The sequence below is a fragment of the Hypomesus transpacificus genome, chromosome 6 (genome assembly GCF_021917145.1).
Source record: "Hypomesus transpacificus isolate Combined female chromosome 6, fHypTra1, whole genome shotgun sequence".
Taxonomy (NCBI): Eukaryota; Metazoa; Chordata; class Actinopteri; order Osmeriformes; family Osmeridae; genus Hypomesus; species Hypomesus transpacificus.
This window is the reverse complement of record NC_061065.1, coordinates 11,852,144-11,868,642: the sequence shown is the minus strand read 5'-3', so window position 1 is coordinate 11,868,642 and position 16,499 is coordinate 11,852,144. Positions and strand designations below refer to the sequence as shown.

Genomic DNA, 16,499 nt, shown 5'->3' with positions numbered 1-16,499 from the left:
TATTGTCAAGCATTTGACAATTTAAGGCCTTGACTTGTCAACTTAATACAATTATCAACTTAATAAAACTTAGGACCACTAAGAAGTGTAGCACAGAGCATCAGACCAGACAGAGAGCCAGCTGTCTTGCCCACACCTCAATGGGCTCACAAGATGTAAATCAACAATACACAACCCTTTTTCTTCTCTGAAAAGAGGGGGGATCACACCTAATGGCCCCTACTAGCCCAGACAAATCTCAAAAGGTGTTCCATGGGCCTTAAAACAACATTCAACAAACCTTAATCTCCTTTGAATGTGAAGGGGAGGGTTCACACCAAATGGCTCCCAACTAGCACAGACAAAAAAATTTGTCTGTGGTGCAAACAGACAACACACTCAAGATTAATCAGCCAGCAATTCTAATTGCAACCTGACCAAGATAACGCAAAACTCAGCCTCACTGAATTGAAGGAATACTTGACAAAAGAACCTTTCGGTTGAGCTCCACAGACCCCTTTACAACAACGGAAGTCATTACTGCTGCCACAACCTCCCGTCTTAGATGTGCAATGCAAGGCCCATTTATCCCCCCTTCTCCCAGTCTTTCTTGCCATTTCATTTTCTTTATACTTTTTGTCATTCAAACTGAAGCCGTACTACTTTGCATACCAAACCCATAAAATATTCTGTACCGTTCATTATACAGTATTTCCTTTTACCTTAATAAATAACTTTGTATGTAGCCAGTTGATGACCCTCGTTGAGGGTTTAGGTTGGTTGAGGGGCAGTTCTATGGGCGTATGTGAAGCCCTCTGTGACATGCTTGCGTGTAAAAAGGGCTATATAAATTTGATTTGATTTGAAAGACATGCTGCATATTGGTAGTGTACCTTTAAGGATAAACATTGTCCTAAAGTGAGAGGCCCTAATAATGATACACTTCCAGTATTTCATTTGAGATTTGTATACAATTTTTGGGAAGATTTTTTAAATGGAAACAAATCCATAAAACTCTATCCATAAAAGTGAATTATCCTATTGGCCACAGCTTGTCATGAGTAGACCCAGCTATCATAATTAAAACAATATATATACATTTGGTGTCCTGCGCTGTTCTAAATAAACATACCCACCACATGTATAATTTTAATTTTAATTTACAGGATCAGCAACATGCTGTGAACAGAACAGCTAATGTGACAATAAGAAAACACCATGTATTCTTTTACTTGTAATCTGACTGAAGTTAGTTAAAATTTTAACAATACTGAAAAAAACATCAGCAGACAAGTTTTAAGTAACAAATTCATTATTTTCATGAGTTTCTTGTGATTAATATATTCATGATGACATTTAGATGGACATTTCTTTAACCAGGGGTAAAATAATGCAAACATTATAAGGTTTTGCAAGGAGTTAAAGTAGGCTATCCAAGCAAACCCCTCAGTTTAGCAGGTGTGTTGAGGCCAATTATGCATCTAATACAGCATTGACAAAGCTGACATAGCAGTAACTTTGCATATTAAAGGTTACCAAAAGTTTTGGAGTATTACATTATAAAAGATTAGAAGCATGCAACAACTAATGTGGCACTGAAAAAACATGTTTATATTCATACAAGTAATCTTAACTGAGTGAAAAGACAAAGACAAGTATATGACATACCGGTTTGTTGAAGTTATCATTACCTCATCAAGTATCAAACACATTCATATCACACGAGTGTCTGGTAAATATTTTTAGGGTGACAATAAGATGAATAGATTTCCTGAACCAGGGGTAGAACAGAGCATATATGATAGGGTTTAAAGTAGAGTTAAAATACGCTAACCAGCAAAACACCATAAAAAGTCCCTCAGGTGTTCTGAAGCCAATTTGATGTGCTATCATTATGTTGACAAAGAATGGCAACCAGCAAAAGATGAACACACTCACCACTACACCCAGCGTCTTGGCTGCTTTGCGCTCTGAGCGTTTCGACACTGCGCCCTTCCCCACTTCCTGGTTAGCCCACCTTCCAACTCTGTGGATGGCATCTTCTATCCTCCTGGCATGCTTCTTAGCTACCTGGTAGATCTCAGTATACAAACACACCATGACACACACAGGGAAAAAGAAAACTATGATTGTGCTTAGGGTCCCCCACAAGCTGTTGAAAACTATCATGCATTCACCATGACATTTTACAGAATCCAGGAAGTCCTCTAATCCAGTCATGTAAGCCTTAGAGTAGAGGAGTCCATAGGTGTACAGAGCTGCTATTACCCAGCTGGCTGAGATCATGATCCAGGCCACAGGCATGGTGATGTGGACTGAGTAGAGCATAGGGTTGCAGATTGCCTCATGGCGATCAATCGAAATGGAGACCAGGTGGTAGATGGAGACATAAGACAGGAACATGTCAAAGCTGGAGTGCAGGAGGCAGAAAGAGTCGCCATAGTACCAGCAGCCCTGTACAGTCCTCATCATGCTGAAGGGCATCACAGTTAAACCTAGTAACAGGTCAGCCAGAGCTAGAGACATCACCATCATGTTAGTTGGACTGTGAAGCTGCTTGAAGTGGGCGATGGAGATGATGACTACAGAGTTGCCCAGGATGGTGACCAGGATGCCCACAAGGAACACCAGGTAGAGAGTTACCTGAGCCCCAAAACTGAACACTAATCTGGGGCAGGACAAGTTTGAGGTTGGGTAGCACCACTGGTCCTCAGAACTGGCCATGGCCAAGAGAAAACTCGAAAGACTTTAAATCACGTGAAATAAACATACACACATCTATAATAGTAACACCAACAACAAATCAGTAGTCAAAAGTCAATACCAACATCCCAAACAGTCCATACAATAATCAACATTGTAGATTACAGTATACATATGACAAAAGTACACACGAAAGGCACTTACAAATGAAAGACCACTAGTCCACAGGGCTGTCCATGACCACCTGTGAAATAAAGACTTCAAAATATGTGACACAAAAGCACCGGTACAATACATCTAATATACATATAAAATATGCCATTCCCATTACTCCAAAATATATTATAGTACATACATATATGATCACTTTATAAACATTATGATTTACTGTAGTAATGCAATAATTGTACAAACAGACATACCAAACAAATAAGTCCCATAGAATCAGTTGATTGATGCATGAAAAATGAAGAGAACAATTGCTTTTATGTCCTTAATCTCACCGTAGGTACAACCCCCTTCTGTGTTTACTGAGCTCACCATAGGCCATAATAATAATCATGTAGGGTGTGTGTTTGTGTGTGTGTGTTAGTGTGTGCCATTCTAAGCATTTCTAGCAACATTTGTGCCTAAAATAACACATACAAAATCAAGTGGAGCTCCACATCTATGGACATTAATCTGGTATCTACAGTGTAACACCTGTGAGTCATATGTAATAATACAAATGCTGAAACAAATATTTTTATAAAATCACTTCCTGGCCAAAATGTAAAATTAGTTGAAAAGTTTATAAATTATGTCTTACTTTATGAAAACCCACTGGAATACTTCTAAAACATTTACAGGTCTAAAGTGGATTGTAAAACAAGAATAAAAACAAGTTTCATAATGGTTTCATAAAATAAAAAGAATAAAAACTATGTCACGGGGACCATATTCAGTACCGTATTAAACCAACTAGCTGCAGGTGTGCAGCAGGGAAGCACCCAGCTGGTCGCAATTAACCGGGGGATTGGGAGGGTTTTTAAACTCAGATCACCGTCAATCAAGGAGCGTTGGGGACTGGAAGGAGAACTGAAACTGGAGGTGGAGAGAGGACTGGAAGCGGAGAGAAGGACTGGAAGCAGAGAGAGAGGACTGGGGGAGCAAGGGACTGCAACACAGCGCGCACGGAGACGGACTTTCGCCGAAGCTGAGTACCGTGAATTCTACGCAGTCAAGCTTGTGGAACGTGCTGCCCGGACTGCTCAGCCTATTGATACACCTGAGTTTGAGGTTTTATCCACAGTTGTGTTACGCTTGCACACGTGAGTTTGATGTGTGGTGTGCCCATGTTCCACTGTTTTACAGATTTTGCCGTTCATGCACTAGTTGGAGCACCCTGCAGTCCCGGGTGGGCGATAGGATTACGTCCAGTGTGCACAGAATAATCAATCGGACTATTCCAGCAGTCTCCGGATAACCCCCCTTCCCCCTGCTGGAGGAGGCCAGTATCAGCGGCCACCAGAGGAACCAGGCTACCTTATCTCCTGCCAGAGCCTCTTGAGGCAATCAACAACAAGGACTTCCTTTTCTTTTTGTTTTTTTTACCAATAAACCTAATACATTTTATACCTCGATTCTACGAGTTTTGGCATCTTTTGAGTGGGAGATACGTTTTGCTCCTCAGAGTAAGAGTAGACTAAGTGGAGGCACCAGCGCCCCCACCTGTGACAACTACATATACAATTCCTTTGTAAGTTATTTATTGACAGGAAATTAATTTACCATGGACATGAGAGGGAGACATATGGACTTGATAGGGAGACTTATAGACATGATAGGGAGATCTATGGACATGGCAGGGAGACATATGGACATGATAGGGAGACACATGATAGGGAGATATAAAGACATGATAGGGTAAAATATGGCATATGGATATGATAGGGAGACATATGGACATGATAGGGAGACATATGGCATATGGACATGATAGGGGGAGACTTATGGACATGATAGGGAGACATATATACATGATAGGGAGACATATGGCGTATGGACATGATAGGGGGAGACTTATGGACATGATAGGGAGACATATGGACATGTTTGGAAGTGTGAAGCACAGGAGCAGTTTGTAAGAGCAGTGTGCTTCTTGAGATCTAGGGTTAGACTGTTGGTGGTACTTTGTTTGACATCACCAGAAAGCTGAGTGTGTGTATGTACAGTATGTGGAGTTGGCTGAAAAATGTTAGCATCACAAATAAACTACTTTCAGTATTGAACTTGCGTGAAAAAACACAGCAACTCTTTGTAGGTTAATCTGTTCTGCTGCAGATACAGATATCCAATCTCTAAGCACCCCTTGAAACTGAATCCGTTTTGACAAAATGCATTTGTGCTTTTCAATTAGAAAGCTCGCTTGCCTGGGAAAATTATTCCCATCAAATAAATTAAATTCAGCCTGTCATTGTAAGACTAAAGATGGCATGTCCAAAATTATGTTCATAGGATTCAGATTTGAATCAAGACACAATACTCTTAGCAATCTCAACTCAAGAAATATTATAATGAGATGTTTTTTTACACACACGCACACACTCACACACACACACACACACACACGCACACACACACACATACACACATGTAAACACACACACTCTTTTTTCTCTCATGCACACAGAAACATGCATCTGCATCTGCATGCAACTCATTACAGTTACAAACAGTGTGCAGCATGTGATTCATTTGGCCTGATATGACTGGATGGGAACCAATAAGTCAGTAGAGGGGTGTGCCTCCAGGAATATCTAGAACATAAATGTTATTGGTCTCAACACTCTTCATCCTTTTCTCATTCACATATAAGATCAATAAGCTGATCAGATGACGTTGGTCTTTCATTTGTCAGTGCCTTTCGTGTTTACCTTTGTCATATGTATACTGTAATCTATCATGTCGATTATTGTATGGACTGTTCGGGATGTTGGTATTGACTTTGGACAGTACTGATTTTTTGTTGCTGTTACTATTATAGATGTGTGTATGTATTTCATATAATTTAAAGTCTTTAGAGTTTTCTCTTGGCCATGGCCAGTTCTGAGGACCAGTGGTGCTACCCAGCCTCTAACCTGTCCTGCCCCAGATTAGTGTTCAGTCCTGGGGCTCAGGTAGCTCTCTACCTGGTGTTCCTGGTGGGCATCTTAGTGACCATCCTGGGTAACTTTGTAGTCATCATCTCCATCGCCCACTTCAAGCAGCTCCACAGTCCAACCAACATGATGGTGATGTCTCTAGCTCTGGCTGACCTGTTACTAGGTTTAACTGTGATGCCCTTCAGCATGATGAGGACTGTACAGGGCTGCTGGTACTATGGCGACTCTTTCTGTCTTCTCCACTCCAGCTTTGACATGTTCCTGTCAACTGTCTCCATCTTCCACCTGGTCTCCATCGCCATCGATCGCCATGAGGCGATCTGCAACCCTATGCTCTACTCAGCCCACATCACCATGCCTGTGGCGTGGATCATGATCTCAGCCAGCTGGGTAATAGCAGCTCTGTACTCTTCCTGCCTGCTCTACTCCAAGGCTAACATGGCTGGACTAGAGGACTTCCTGGAGTCTATTCAATGTCTGGGTGGTTGTTACTTATTGTTTAACTCTCTGTGGGGGACACTGAACTCAATCATAACTTTCTTCTTCCCTGTATGCATCATGGTGGGTTTGTATACTGAGATATTCCAGGTAGCTAAGAAGCATGCCAGGAGGATAGAGGATGGCAGTCATGGAGTGGGGGTAAATCTTAACCAGGGAAGGGAGAGGGGGGGGGTGTCGAAGCGCTCAGAGCGAAAAGCAGCCAAGACACTAGGTATAGTGGTGAGTGTGTTTATATTCTGCTGGATGCCATTTTTTGTTGACTCCCTTATAGATCCCTACATTGGCTTTGCTACACCTGGGAAACTGTTTGAGATGTTTGTTTGGTTTGGTTACTTTAACTCTACTTTAAACCCTATAATCTATGCTCTGTTCTACCCCTGGTTCAGAAAATGCATTCATCTCATTGTCACCTTGAAGATATTCGTGAGACATTCATCTGACATGAATGTGTTTGGTCATTAGTTAAGTGTATGTTGGCCATCGTGTCTTCTGGTTTTGTAACCTCAACAACCCTGCATGTAATGTGTTCTCTGCCTCTCTCGCTAAAGAAGGGGTATTACATTAATACCTCAGCCAAACAACCTGTGTCGATAATACAGTAAAATAGAAGTGTGTGTCCTTTCAGCCTGAGTCACCAAGTTAAATCCTCACTACCTCTGCTTGATTATTTTCCTACTCTACAGTCCTCCTTTCTGCCCCTCCTCAGAGAGCCAAGCAGCTCCTGTTTCACATGTTGGCTAAGCATGCTGCTCTTATCCACTGTAATACTGTAAGACGTCCTGTTAACTTTGACTTCCTCAGCTACTACAGTTAAATGTAAATAACGCCTTTTGCCTTTTAACAGTCTGTCATGGTAGTATCATACATATGTGTACAACATTTCTGAATGAGTAATAAATCAACGACTTGACTAAATGTATCAATGGAGTAGTCAGAATATGTTCTTCCCTGGTTTTTCGTAATAGAAGCTGACTTTCAGCAGTTTTGCTAAGCTTGCTAACTTAAACTTTCGTTGAACAACACGCCCCAAATATTAATAATAACCATTAATTCATGTAAATCACACAAATAATACAAATCTGTTCAGGACTTTTACAGTTAGCTTGTTACGCCCTGTATTACTTACAATGACATCCTTAAAAACAACTAGCATAGTAATTGCACCCCTCTTGAGGTGGTGTCAAGGCACTACATTGTCAAACATTAAAACCTCCAACTAACAGGTGTGTGCAGGGATGGACTGGGACATAGACTTGTGCCCCAGCATTTCACTGGAATTCCCCTCTTTTACCATCCTGTGTATGACCTAAACTGCACCATCTCAACCCTCCAACTAAGGCACAACATATACAGCCGTGGCCAAAAGTATTGGAAGCGACATACATTTTGTGTTTATAAAGCTTGCTAGGCCTTGGCATTAAATGACTGCTAATATAATTTCAGTTAATCATATCATCAGTACAGGGGAAAGTGTGAACTAGTTCTAGCCAGGTGAAATCACTCTATCATTATGATTGGATTTTAAGAGCAGATCGACTGCTGTAAAAGAGGGGACTATGTGCTTGAAAATGTTCGCCCCAAAAAAGCTTAAAAAATATGAAATGTGCCTTATTGTATTCCAGTATTCTATAGAAACATGTGAAAATATTTTCCTCAAATACTGAACCAGCAAACTTAGCAAAACACAACATTTGTCATTGCCAAAACTTATGGCCACGACTGTACTGTACACACCAGCACGCTACTGCCATCTAGTTACATGATGGTACACTAATGCAGCACCACTGATATTGCCTATATCTCATATCTATCCATCTCATAACTCCACTTTAAAACCTATCATCTATGCTCTGTTCTACCACTGGTTCAGGAAATGTGTTCATCTCATTGTCACCCTGAAGATATAAATGTGTTTGGTAGTTGATTAGGTGTGTTGTGGTTAGCCTGTTGGTTGATTGACCTCAACGGGCCTGCGTGTTCTTGTGCTCTCTTGTGTAGATCTACTATGACTTCATCTAAATAAATTGTATAGGTATTTCTAGGTAAAGTTATGTGAGTGTTCTGTTCCATCTGTTTATCCTTTTGGCCAGAGATCCCAGCTAAATCCTCACTACATGTGGTTACTGGTTAATATATCTGAACACTTTTCCTTTGAATCTAAAAACTGCCCACTTCCGTTACTTTAGCATTGGCTGGGGTGTCAGCTTTCTGGACAGTAGACATTCATCTGAAATGGCATCTGGACAAAATGTGACTAGAGGAAGATAAGGAAATCACAATCTTCAAGTAAAAAAAAGTATCCGCTGGCTGACAAGTCAGTTTTATAGACGGCCCACTTTCAACATCTTTGAATGGGGGGACTTTTTGCTGCTGATCTCATCCACTGATCTCATCTACTGTAAGACTTACATTTTTACCTGCAAAGTTGCCATCGTTAAATGTAAAGTCCGTCTTCAATAACAGTTTCATAAATATTTGTGACATATAAACAAACAAATAATTAAGTAAACAGTAGGTTTATATGTATGTTTGAAGTAGTTAGGATATCTCTTTCAATTGTGCTAAACTCCTAATTTACTACTTTCAATGTTCTTTTAACAGTACTTACATACCAATAATAACCATGAACCCATGTCAATCACAACCCCCAACTAACATAAATCTATTTCGGAGGGAAACTAACTTCAACTACAGGAATCTGTGCATGTGTGTGTGTTTCACCGACATCACTGACTGCATCAAGGGCAATGTGCACTAGTGAAATTAATGTCATGAGTACGCAGAATTACATTAAGAATATATTTATTTTTAACATACATTTTACTTTTCTATGTAGGACATGTTTTGTCCCTTATCTCAAAAATCAGTGAGTTGCATGTCTCAATTTTGGACAATATTGTGCTATGACATCACCTCAAGAATACAGGGCTGGTTGTTTTTAGGATGTCAAATGTGTCAAGCGGGGTCTTATAAGCTAATTGTGATGCTCCGCATTATTTTATAGATAGGGAAAAGTGCCTGTGATGCAGTCAGTGAGTAAGATTTCAGTGACATACACACAGTTCTGGAATTATAGACATTGCAGTGCCTGTGATGACGTTTTGGTATCTACATTTCTCTAATCATAATTAAAAGTAAGTACTTGTTAACCTACAAATCATCTAGTTATTTATGCACCTTATAAAAGTCATGAATTAGTTTTCTCATTCTTTTAACAAATTGCCAATTCTTTTAACAAATTGCCAATTCTTTTAACAAATTGCCAATACTACATAATACATATTTATTATGAAGCCTACAATTGTTTGCTTTTTCGTACATAATATCATGTCATGTTGATCCAAATGTATCATAAATGTTCTCTTTTAAATTGTCTTAACCCCAAAACATTCAGCTCATTAAATGCATGGTTAAGACAGCTGTCATAATTGCAGGCCTAATTCACCATACAGTGCGTACAATTCTGATTCAGGGGTAATTTTTGGTTTAATAATTTTCTTAAAGTATTTGGGGCAAAATTCCTAGGGGAGATAGTATATGTCAACACGTAATTTTAGGTAAGTTCAACTGTGTATTATGCAGTGTAAGGTAGACTGTAAGTCAAAAGATTATACTTTTCTTTCACAACTTTGTTACATTTAATTGCAGCAGCACAGCAGAAAGGTTTAAGGAAGTCTTGATAAGCAGCAGGCTTAGCCAATATGTGCAAGGGTAAAATATACTCTTTCGCTCTCTGAAGGTGGGGCAGAATGGAGGACTTAAAAGGAGGTATAGGGTGTAATTAACTAGAGGTACTGAGGATTTGGCTTGGTGTTTCAGGCCAAGGCGAGAAAAAAATAGAAAAGCACACACACATACCACCTTTACCTGATAATACCTACATGCTGGTGTTTTGGCTGAGATCCTGATTAAACTATTTTAACAAGCCAAACAGTGAACACATCACAACCATTTTGTTTAGTTGTAATGCCAGCAGACACGCTGGCCTAAAAAACCTCCAGATTAATGACCAAACACGTTCATATCAGATGAGTGTCTTATGAATATCTTCAGGGTGACAGTTAGATGAACACATTTCCTGAACCAGGGGTAGAATAGAGCATAGATTATAGGGTTTAGAGTGGAGTTAAAGTAACCAAACCAAAAAAACACCTCAACCAGTTGCCCAGGTGTAGCAAAGCCAATGTAGGGATCTATAAGGGAGTCAACAAAATATGGCATCCAGCAGAATATAAACACACTCACCACTATACCTAGTGTCTTGGCTGCTTTTCGCTCTGAGCGCTTCGACACTCCCCCCCTCTCCCTTCCCTGGTTAAGATTTACCCCCACTCCATGACTGCCATCCTCTATCCTCCTGGCATGCTTCTTAGCTACCTGGAAGATCTCAGTATACAAACCCACCATGACGCATACAGGGAAGAAAAAAAGTATGATTGAGTTTAATGTCCCCCACAGAGAGTTATACAATAAGTAACAACCACCCAGACATTTAATAGACTCCAGGAAGTCCTCTAGTCCAGCCATGTTAGTCTTGGAGTAGAGGAGTCCATAGGTGTACAGAGCTGCTATTACCCAGCTGGCTGAGATCATGATCCAGGCCACAGGCATGGTGATGCGGGCTGAGTAGAGCATAGGGTTGCAGATTGCCTCATGGCGATCAATAGCGATGGAGACCAGGTTGAAGATGGAGGCAACAGAGAGAAGCATGTCAAAGCTGGAGTGGAGGAGACAGAAAGAGTCGCCATAGTACCAGCAGCCCTGTACAGTCCTCATCATGCTGAAGGGCATCACAGTTAAACCTACCAACAGGTCAGCCAGAGCTAGAGACATTACCATCATGTTGGTTGGACTGTGGAGCTGCTTGAAATGGGCGATGGAGATGATGACTACAAAGTTACCCAGGATGGTCACCAAGATGCCCACCAGGAACACCAGGTAGAGAGCTACCTGAGCCCCAGGACTGAACACTGACCTGGGGCAGGACAGGTTAGAGGCTGGGTAGCACCACTGGTCCTCCGGGGTATCCATGGCCAGAAACACAGTATCTGGAAACTAAAGGCTTTAAATTATTTGATATATGCACATAAATGCACATATATTGAACATTTGCAGAATAACACATACACCATTCCTAGTAAGCAATACACTACAAACCATATAACATAAGCAATTATTCAATTATTCACCTTTAACAGCATATTGTCAACTTACACACTTAGCAAATATACTCACACACCACAGACCGTTAGACATTCAAGATATTGTGATCATTTGATTGAGTGTATTAAGTGAAGGGAACAATAACATTTATATTCTTGATATAACCTCAGCAACACCCCTCTGCCAGCTTCTCCTCCAGTCACAACAGGCCTTAGGTATCACATGCTGGATACTGTACTGTATTCGCTAATGAGCTGCTCATGCAGTTGTGTGTTTGTGTTGCATAGAGAAGGAGAAAAACGCAATTTTAGATATCTATTGTTCCCTTTGAATTATTTATTAATCCTCTACCTATATGCAGGGGATTCTAATTTGAATGTACACTGTTCAGTTGAACTAATTGTTTAACCATGATGCTCAAACTTAACATTATAGACACTGGTTGACAGAAAATAATGATTGTGTTCAAGATCCCCCCACAGATTATTGAAAATTAAAGTACAGCCACCCCAGCAAATGACTGTGGAAAGTCCTTTATTCAGAAAGTGTTGCCATAGTACCAGCAGCCCTGTATAGTCTGGACCGTACTGAAGGGCATCACAATAAGCTAACAGGTCAGCCAGGGCAGGGCTAACAACATCAGCATCACGTTTTTCGCTGCCATTCCTAGAGTGGATCTTTCATGCTGATTGAATAATTGACCATAATTGAATTTTCGATTGCATTGGATATCCAAACTGGAATTTTTTGGATAATTTTAGTTTCTTTGTGGTTATTAGATGACCCAACTTTCTTCATTACCTTATTCTATTGCTAACCTTAGATCCTGCTGACATGAAATCTGTAGTCTTGATGATTAAGAAGAAAAAAAAGAATAGGCCTGGTTATAGGCAGAGCAGATAAGTAACAGCTAATGTGGCCCTTATAGGCAGTACACCTGTTTATAATCATACAGGTAATCTGATTGAGGTTAGTAAAAAGGCCACAAAGAGTGTTTGTTGAATATATTCAGGGTGAGAATGAGATGAAGACAATTCCTGAACCAACGTTTTGCATAGCTGATAGGGTTTAAGTGGAGTTACATGTAGAGTAGGCTAACCACTATAGCTCTTCACACAGTTTTACAGTTGTGGTAAAACTAGTGCAAGACAATGACAGCATTGTCCTTTTGATGCGCAACATGGATCAACGTAACCCAACTGAGTTTTTCTTTAAATATCTTTGCAACATTTTAAATGATCATTCATTGACCACAGAGTTGCCCAGAATTATTACCCCCCACCTCCTTCCTGCATATCACAACTTTACAGTCTATGTACTAACTTGCACAGCATAAACTTTGCACATTTGCACTTATTATAAACACCTTGCAACAGCCTACCCTCACTGTTTCGTTACATTACTCAGTGAGTTTTGTGAATAATATATATATTTTTTTTTAAATTATTATCTTATCTTTTATTGTTATTATTGTCGGCTTCTATCTATTTGATTATGAAAAAACTGCACTGTTGTAGGTTGCTCTGCGGTACAAAGCTAATCCTTGTACTTGTATACTTGTGTATCCTGCACATAGGACAATAAACTTGAATTGAATTGAAAAAAGGATGCTTTTGATTGCAGTAGCACAGCAGGGAAACAGTTTTGAATAAGTTTTACGAGATGTTTTTAGCAAATAAAATCCATAGTATCCATACTTGGACTACAGTACATGTGCAAAGAGAAGGCTGGAAAACTGTATCACCACTCCCTCTGTTACCTCATGTTTTTGTTGATCCTGCTGAGTTACTCTGAGACCTAACTGATGCATGAACAACAAAGAACCACAGAGGTTTGACAGGAAATGTATGATGCTGTTTGGGGTTGTAGGCTGAGAGGGACAATATGGAACAGCTTATGCGACACACTCACTAAACTGCACATCTGTTTAATCTTAATTTTCTAAACTGACACACCGGCAACAATAATGACATGTCAAGTAACAAACACATTCATATCAGTTTAATCTTAATTTTCTAAACTGACACACCGGCAACAATAATGACATGTCAAGTAACAAACACATTCATATCAGATGAGTGTCTGGTGAATATCTCCATGGTGACAATGGCAATAACACACTTTCTGAACCAGGGGTAGAACATAGCATAGATAATAGGGTTTAAAGTGGAGTTAAAGTAGCCTAACCACACAAACACCTCAAATAAAATAGCAGGCGTACTAAAGTTAGTGTAAGGATCTATGATGGAGTTCACAAAGAACGGCATCCAGCAAAATATAAAAATTCCCACCACTATACCTAGTGTCTTGGCTGCTTTGCGCTCTGAGCGCTTCGACACCGCCCCCCTCTTCTCTCCCTCATTAAGTTTCCTTACCCCTCCATGGCTGCTGTCTTCTATCCTCCTGGCATGCTCCTTAGCTACCTGGAAAATCTCAGCATATAAACCCATCATGATAGACACAGGAAAGAAAAAAGATATCAGTGTGTCTAATACACCCCACAGATGGTTGAACAATAAGTAACAACCACCCAGACATTGAATAGATTCCAGATAGTCCTCTAGTCCAGCCACATTAGCCTTGAAGTAAAGTAGGCCATAAGAGTACAGACCTGCTATTACCCAGCTGGCTGAGATCATGATCCAGGCCACAGGCATGGTGATGTGGGCTGAGTAGAGCATAGGGTTGCAGACCGCTTCATGGCGATCAATGGCGATGGAAACAAGGTGAAAGATAGAGACAATGGTGAGGAACATGTCAAAGCTGGAGTGGAGGAGACAGAAATCATCACCATAGTACCAGCATCCCTCGACACTCCGGACCATGCTGAAGGGCATCACAATTGCCCCTACCAACAGGTCAGCAAGAGCAAGAGACATCACCATCATGTTGGTTGGACTGTGGAGCTGCTTGAAGTGGGCGATCGAGATGATGACCACAGAGTTGCCCAGGATGGTGACCAAGATGCCTACCAGGAACACCAGGTAGAGAGTTACCTGAGCCCCAGAACTGAACACCGATCTAGGACAGGACAAGTTAAAGGCTGGGTAGCACCACTGGTCTTCAGGACTTGCCATAAAAACAAAATCTGTGAAGAAAATAACATACGCACACATCTGCACTGTATGTCTCTGAAACCTTGGCCAAACAAGTATACACCACATACTCAGTCAATGCCAGCATACACCACAAACCTGATAATAGTATAAATTACCAAAACAACAAAGGGACAATCACATAGCCATCATACTCACATGACAAAGACAAGATTATAGATCAATCCATGAAATGAAATAAGAATGATCAAGATGACAATGATCAAGATGACAATAAGATTTATATTCTTGATATTCCTGGAGTCACGCCCCTCTGCTGGTTTCCTCCTCCAGTCACAGCACAGCACATGCATGATGCTGCAAGATTCACTTTATTGATGAGTTGCTTATGTTTGTGTATGTGCATGATTGTCTGTGTGTGTGTGTTTGTGTGTGTGTGTGTGTGTGTTGCTCAAAATAAGGCCTAAAAAACAACAAAGGAGCTAGACTGGCTTTACTCCGAAGAGATTTAGAGGGTATGGTTTATTGGATTATTTTGTCCAACTCATTAGTTACACCCCCCCCCCTAAATCTGGTCAAAATGTCCCCCCCAATATATTGATATAAAAATAGAAATGTGTTACGCTAACAGGAACACGCTGTCCACAATTATCATTAAAAATTGAATTAGTCCTCCCCAATGTTGAATCCATGGCTACGGCCTTGTGACCAGGTGAGACAATCCAAAAGAAAATGATAGGACATACTATTCCAGCCCTTCCTGTTTTCTTATGTATAGATGCACTTGGCTATGAAAAGGGCCTAACGCCTACAACATGGTAGTCTACAAAGCATTTTCTGTTGAGTTAGGCTACCGCAAAGACTGTGGCTCGAGACACCGCAAACACTGCGGCTTGTGAGTTTATACTGGAAACCCACAAAGACTGTGGCTCGAGATACCGCAAAGACTGTGGCTCGAGATACCGCAAAGACTGCGGCTTGTGTGTTTGGGATTCCCGTAAAGACTGTGGCTTTGTTGAGTTACATTTTTATTTATATTGGGAAACCACAAAGACTGTGGCTCGAGATACCGCAGAGACTGTGGCTCGAGTTACCGCAAAGACTGCGGCTTGTTTTGGGAAACCACAAAGACTGTGGCTCGATATACCGCCAAGACTGCGGCTAGTGTGTTTTGGATTCCCGCAAAGACTGCGGCTTGTATTTTTATTTATTTTTATTGTATTTTTACTTTCATCACCTGTATTATTGTTTTTATGTAAAGCATTTTGAGCTGCAATTCGTGTATGAAATGTATTTAAATAAGTCTCATTATTATTATTATCACAAATGTAGGTAGTTAAATGTCAGCTAATATTAGACAAAATATTATAGTAGAAAGGGACATTTTAGAAAAAAGATAACAACTTAACACCAATATTTAGTGGCAAAATACATTGCAATGTCTACAAAATTATTTTAGATATAGTATAAGTTTAGCTAACTTGCAAATACTGAGGATAGGATGTCAATGCTGGTTAGTTTGCTAGCTGTAGGCTATATAACATTTCACTGGGTCTTGCAGTGCAGCTTGATTTACTGAAATGATTATGAAATGTTAAGTTCTACTAGCCATTTTCCTACTTTAGCAAGTCACAGTATTTCCCACCCCTGATGGTGTAACTGAGACAACACAATAAATAATTCCTCTTTCAAGTAATAAGCTAAGCCCCAGTTGAAGTGTTGAGCATTAAATTAGCTGCACTGTCTGTGATCTTGGGATGAAGCCACTTTTTGTGTTTTGCTAATGCAGAATTCTGCGGAACTTCCCTACTGACATGCTTGGGTACAAACATTGTCCAGTCCAGTATGGTGAGCCCAGCATGTGCAACATCTATAAGGCGCTCGCCATCCAATACAACCCCTTATATGTAGGTTTCATCCTGCTGTACACTAAAGGAGCCAAGATGCTGGTGAG

At 40.4% G+C, this 16,499-nt stretch overlaps 4 protein-coding genes across 4 annotated transcripts; 1 reads left to right on the top strand and 3 right to left on the bottom strand.

Annotated features, from left to right (window-relative positions):
• Positions 1-1,674: 1,674 nt before the first annotated feature.
• Positions 1,675-2,703, bottom strand: LOC124469080 (trace amine-associated receptor 13c-like). The gene has a single exon (XM_047022171.1). The coding sequence runs from the start codon at positions 2,701-2,703 to the stop codon at positions 1,675-1,677; it is 1,029 nt and encodes a 342-aa protein (XP_046878127.1).
• A 3,056-nt stretch (positions 2,704-5,759) lies between these two features.
• LOC124469079 (trace amine-associated receptor 13c-like) lies at positions 5,760-6,788 on the top strand. Its single transcript, XM_047022169.1, has one exon. The coding sequence runs from the start codon at positions 5,760-5,762 to the stop codon at positions 6,786-6,788; it is 1,029 nt and encodes a 342-aa protein (XP_046878125.1).
• A 3,540-nt stretch (positions 6,789-10,328) lies between these two features.
• Positions 10,329-11,357, bottom strand: LOC124469078 (trace amine-associated receptor 13c-like). The gene has a single exon (XM_047022168.1). It carries the CDS (start codon positions 11,355-11,357, stop codon positions 10,329-10,331), a length of 1,029 nt encoding a protein of 342 aa, XP_046878124.1.
• Positions 11,358-13,537: 2,180 nt separating this feature from the next.
• LOC124469077 (trace amine-associated receptor 13c-like) lies at positions 13,538-14,566 on the bottom strand. The gene has a single exon (XM_047022167.1). It carries the CDS (start codon positions 14,564-14,566, stop codon positions 13,538-13,540), a length of 1,029 nt encoding a protein of 342 aa, XP_046878123.1.
• Positions 14,567-16,499: the final 1,933 nt, after the last annotated feature.

What these genes read in the sequence shown, in the direction of transcription:
- LOC124469080 (XM_047022171.1), bottom strand. Translation starts at nt 2,703, where the DNA reads ATGGCCAGTTCTGAGGACCAGTGGTGCTACCCAACCTCAAACTTGTCC.
- LOC124469079 (XM_047022169.1), top strand. Translation starts at nt 5,760, where the DNA reads ATGGCCAGTTCTGAGGACCAGTGGTGCTACCCAGCCTCTAACCTGTCC.
- LOC124469078 (XM_047022168.1), bottom strand. Translation starts at nt 11,357, where the DNA reads ATGGATACCCCGGAGGACCAGTGGTGCTACCCAGCCTCTAACCTGTCC.
- LOC124469077 (XM_047022167.1), bottom strand. Translation starts at nt 14,566, where the DNA reads ATGGCAAGTCCTGAAGACCAGTGGTGCTACCCAGCCTTTAACTTGTCC.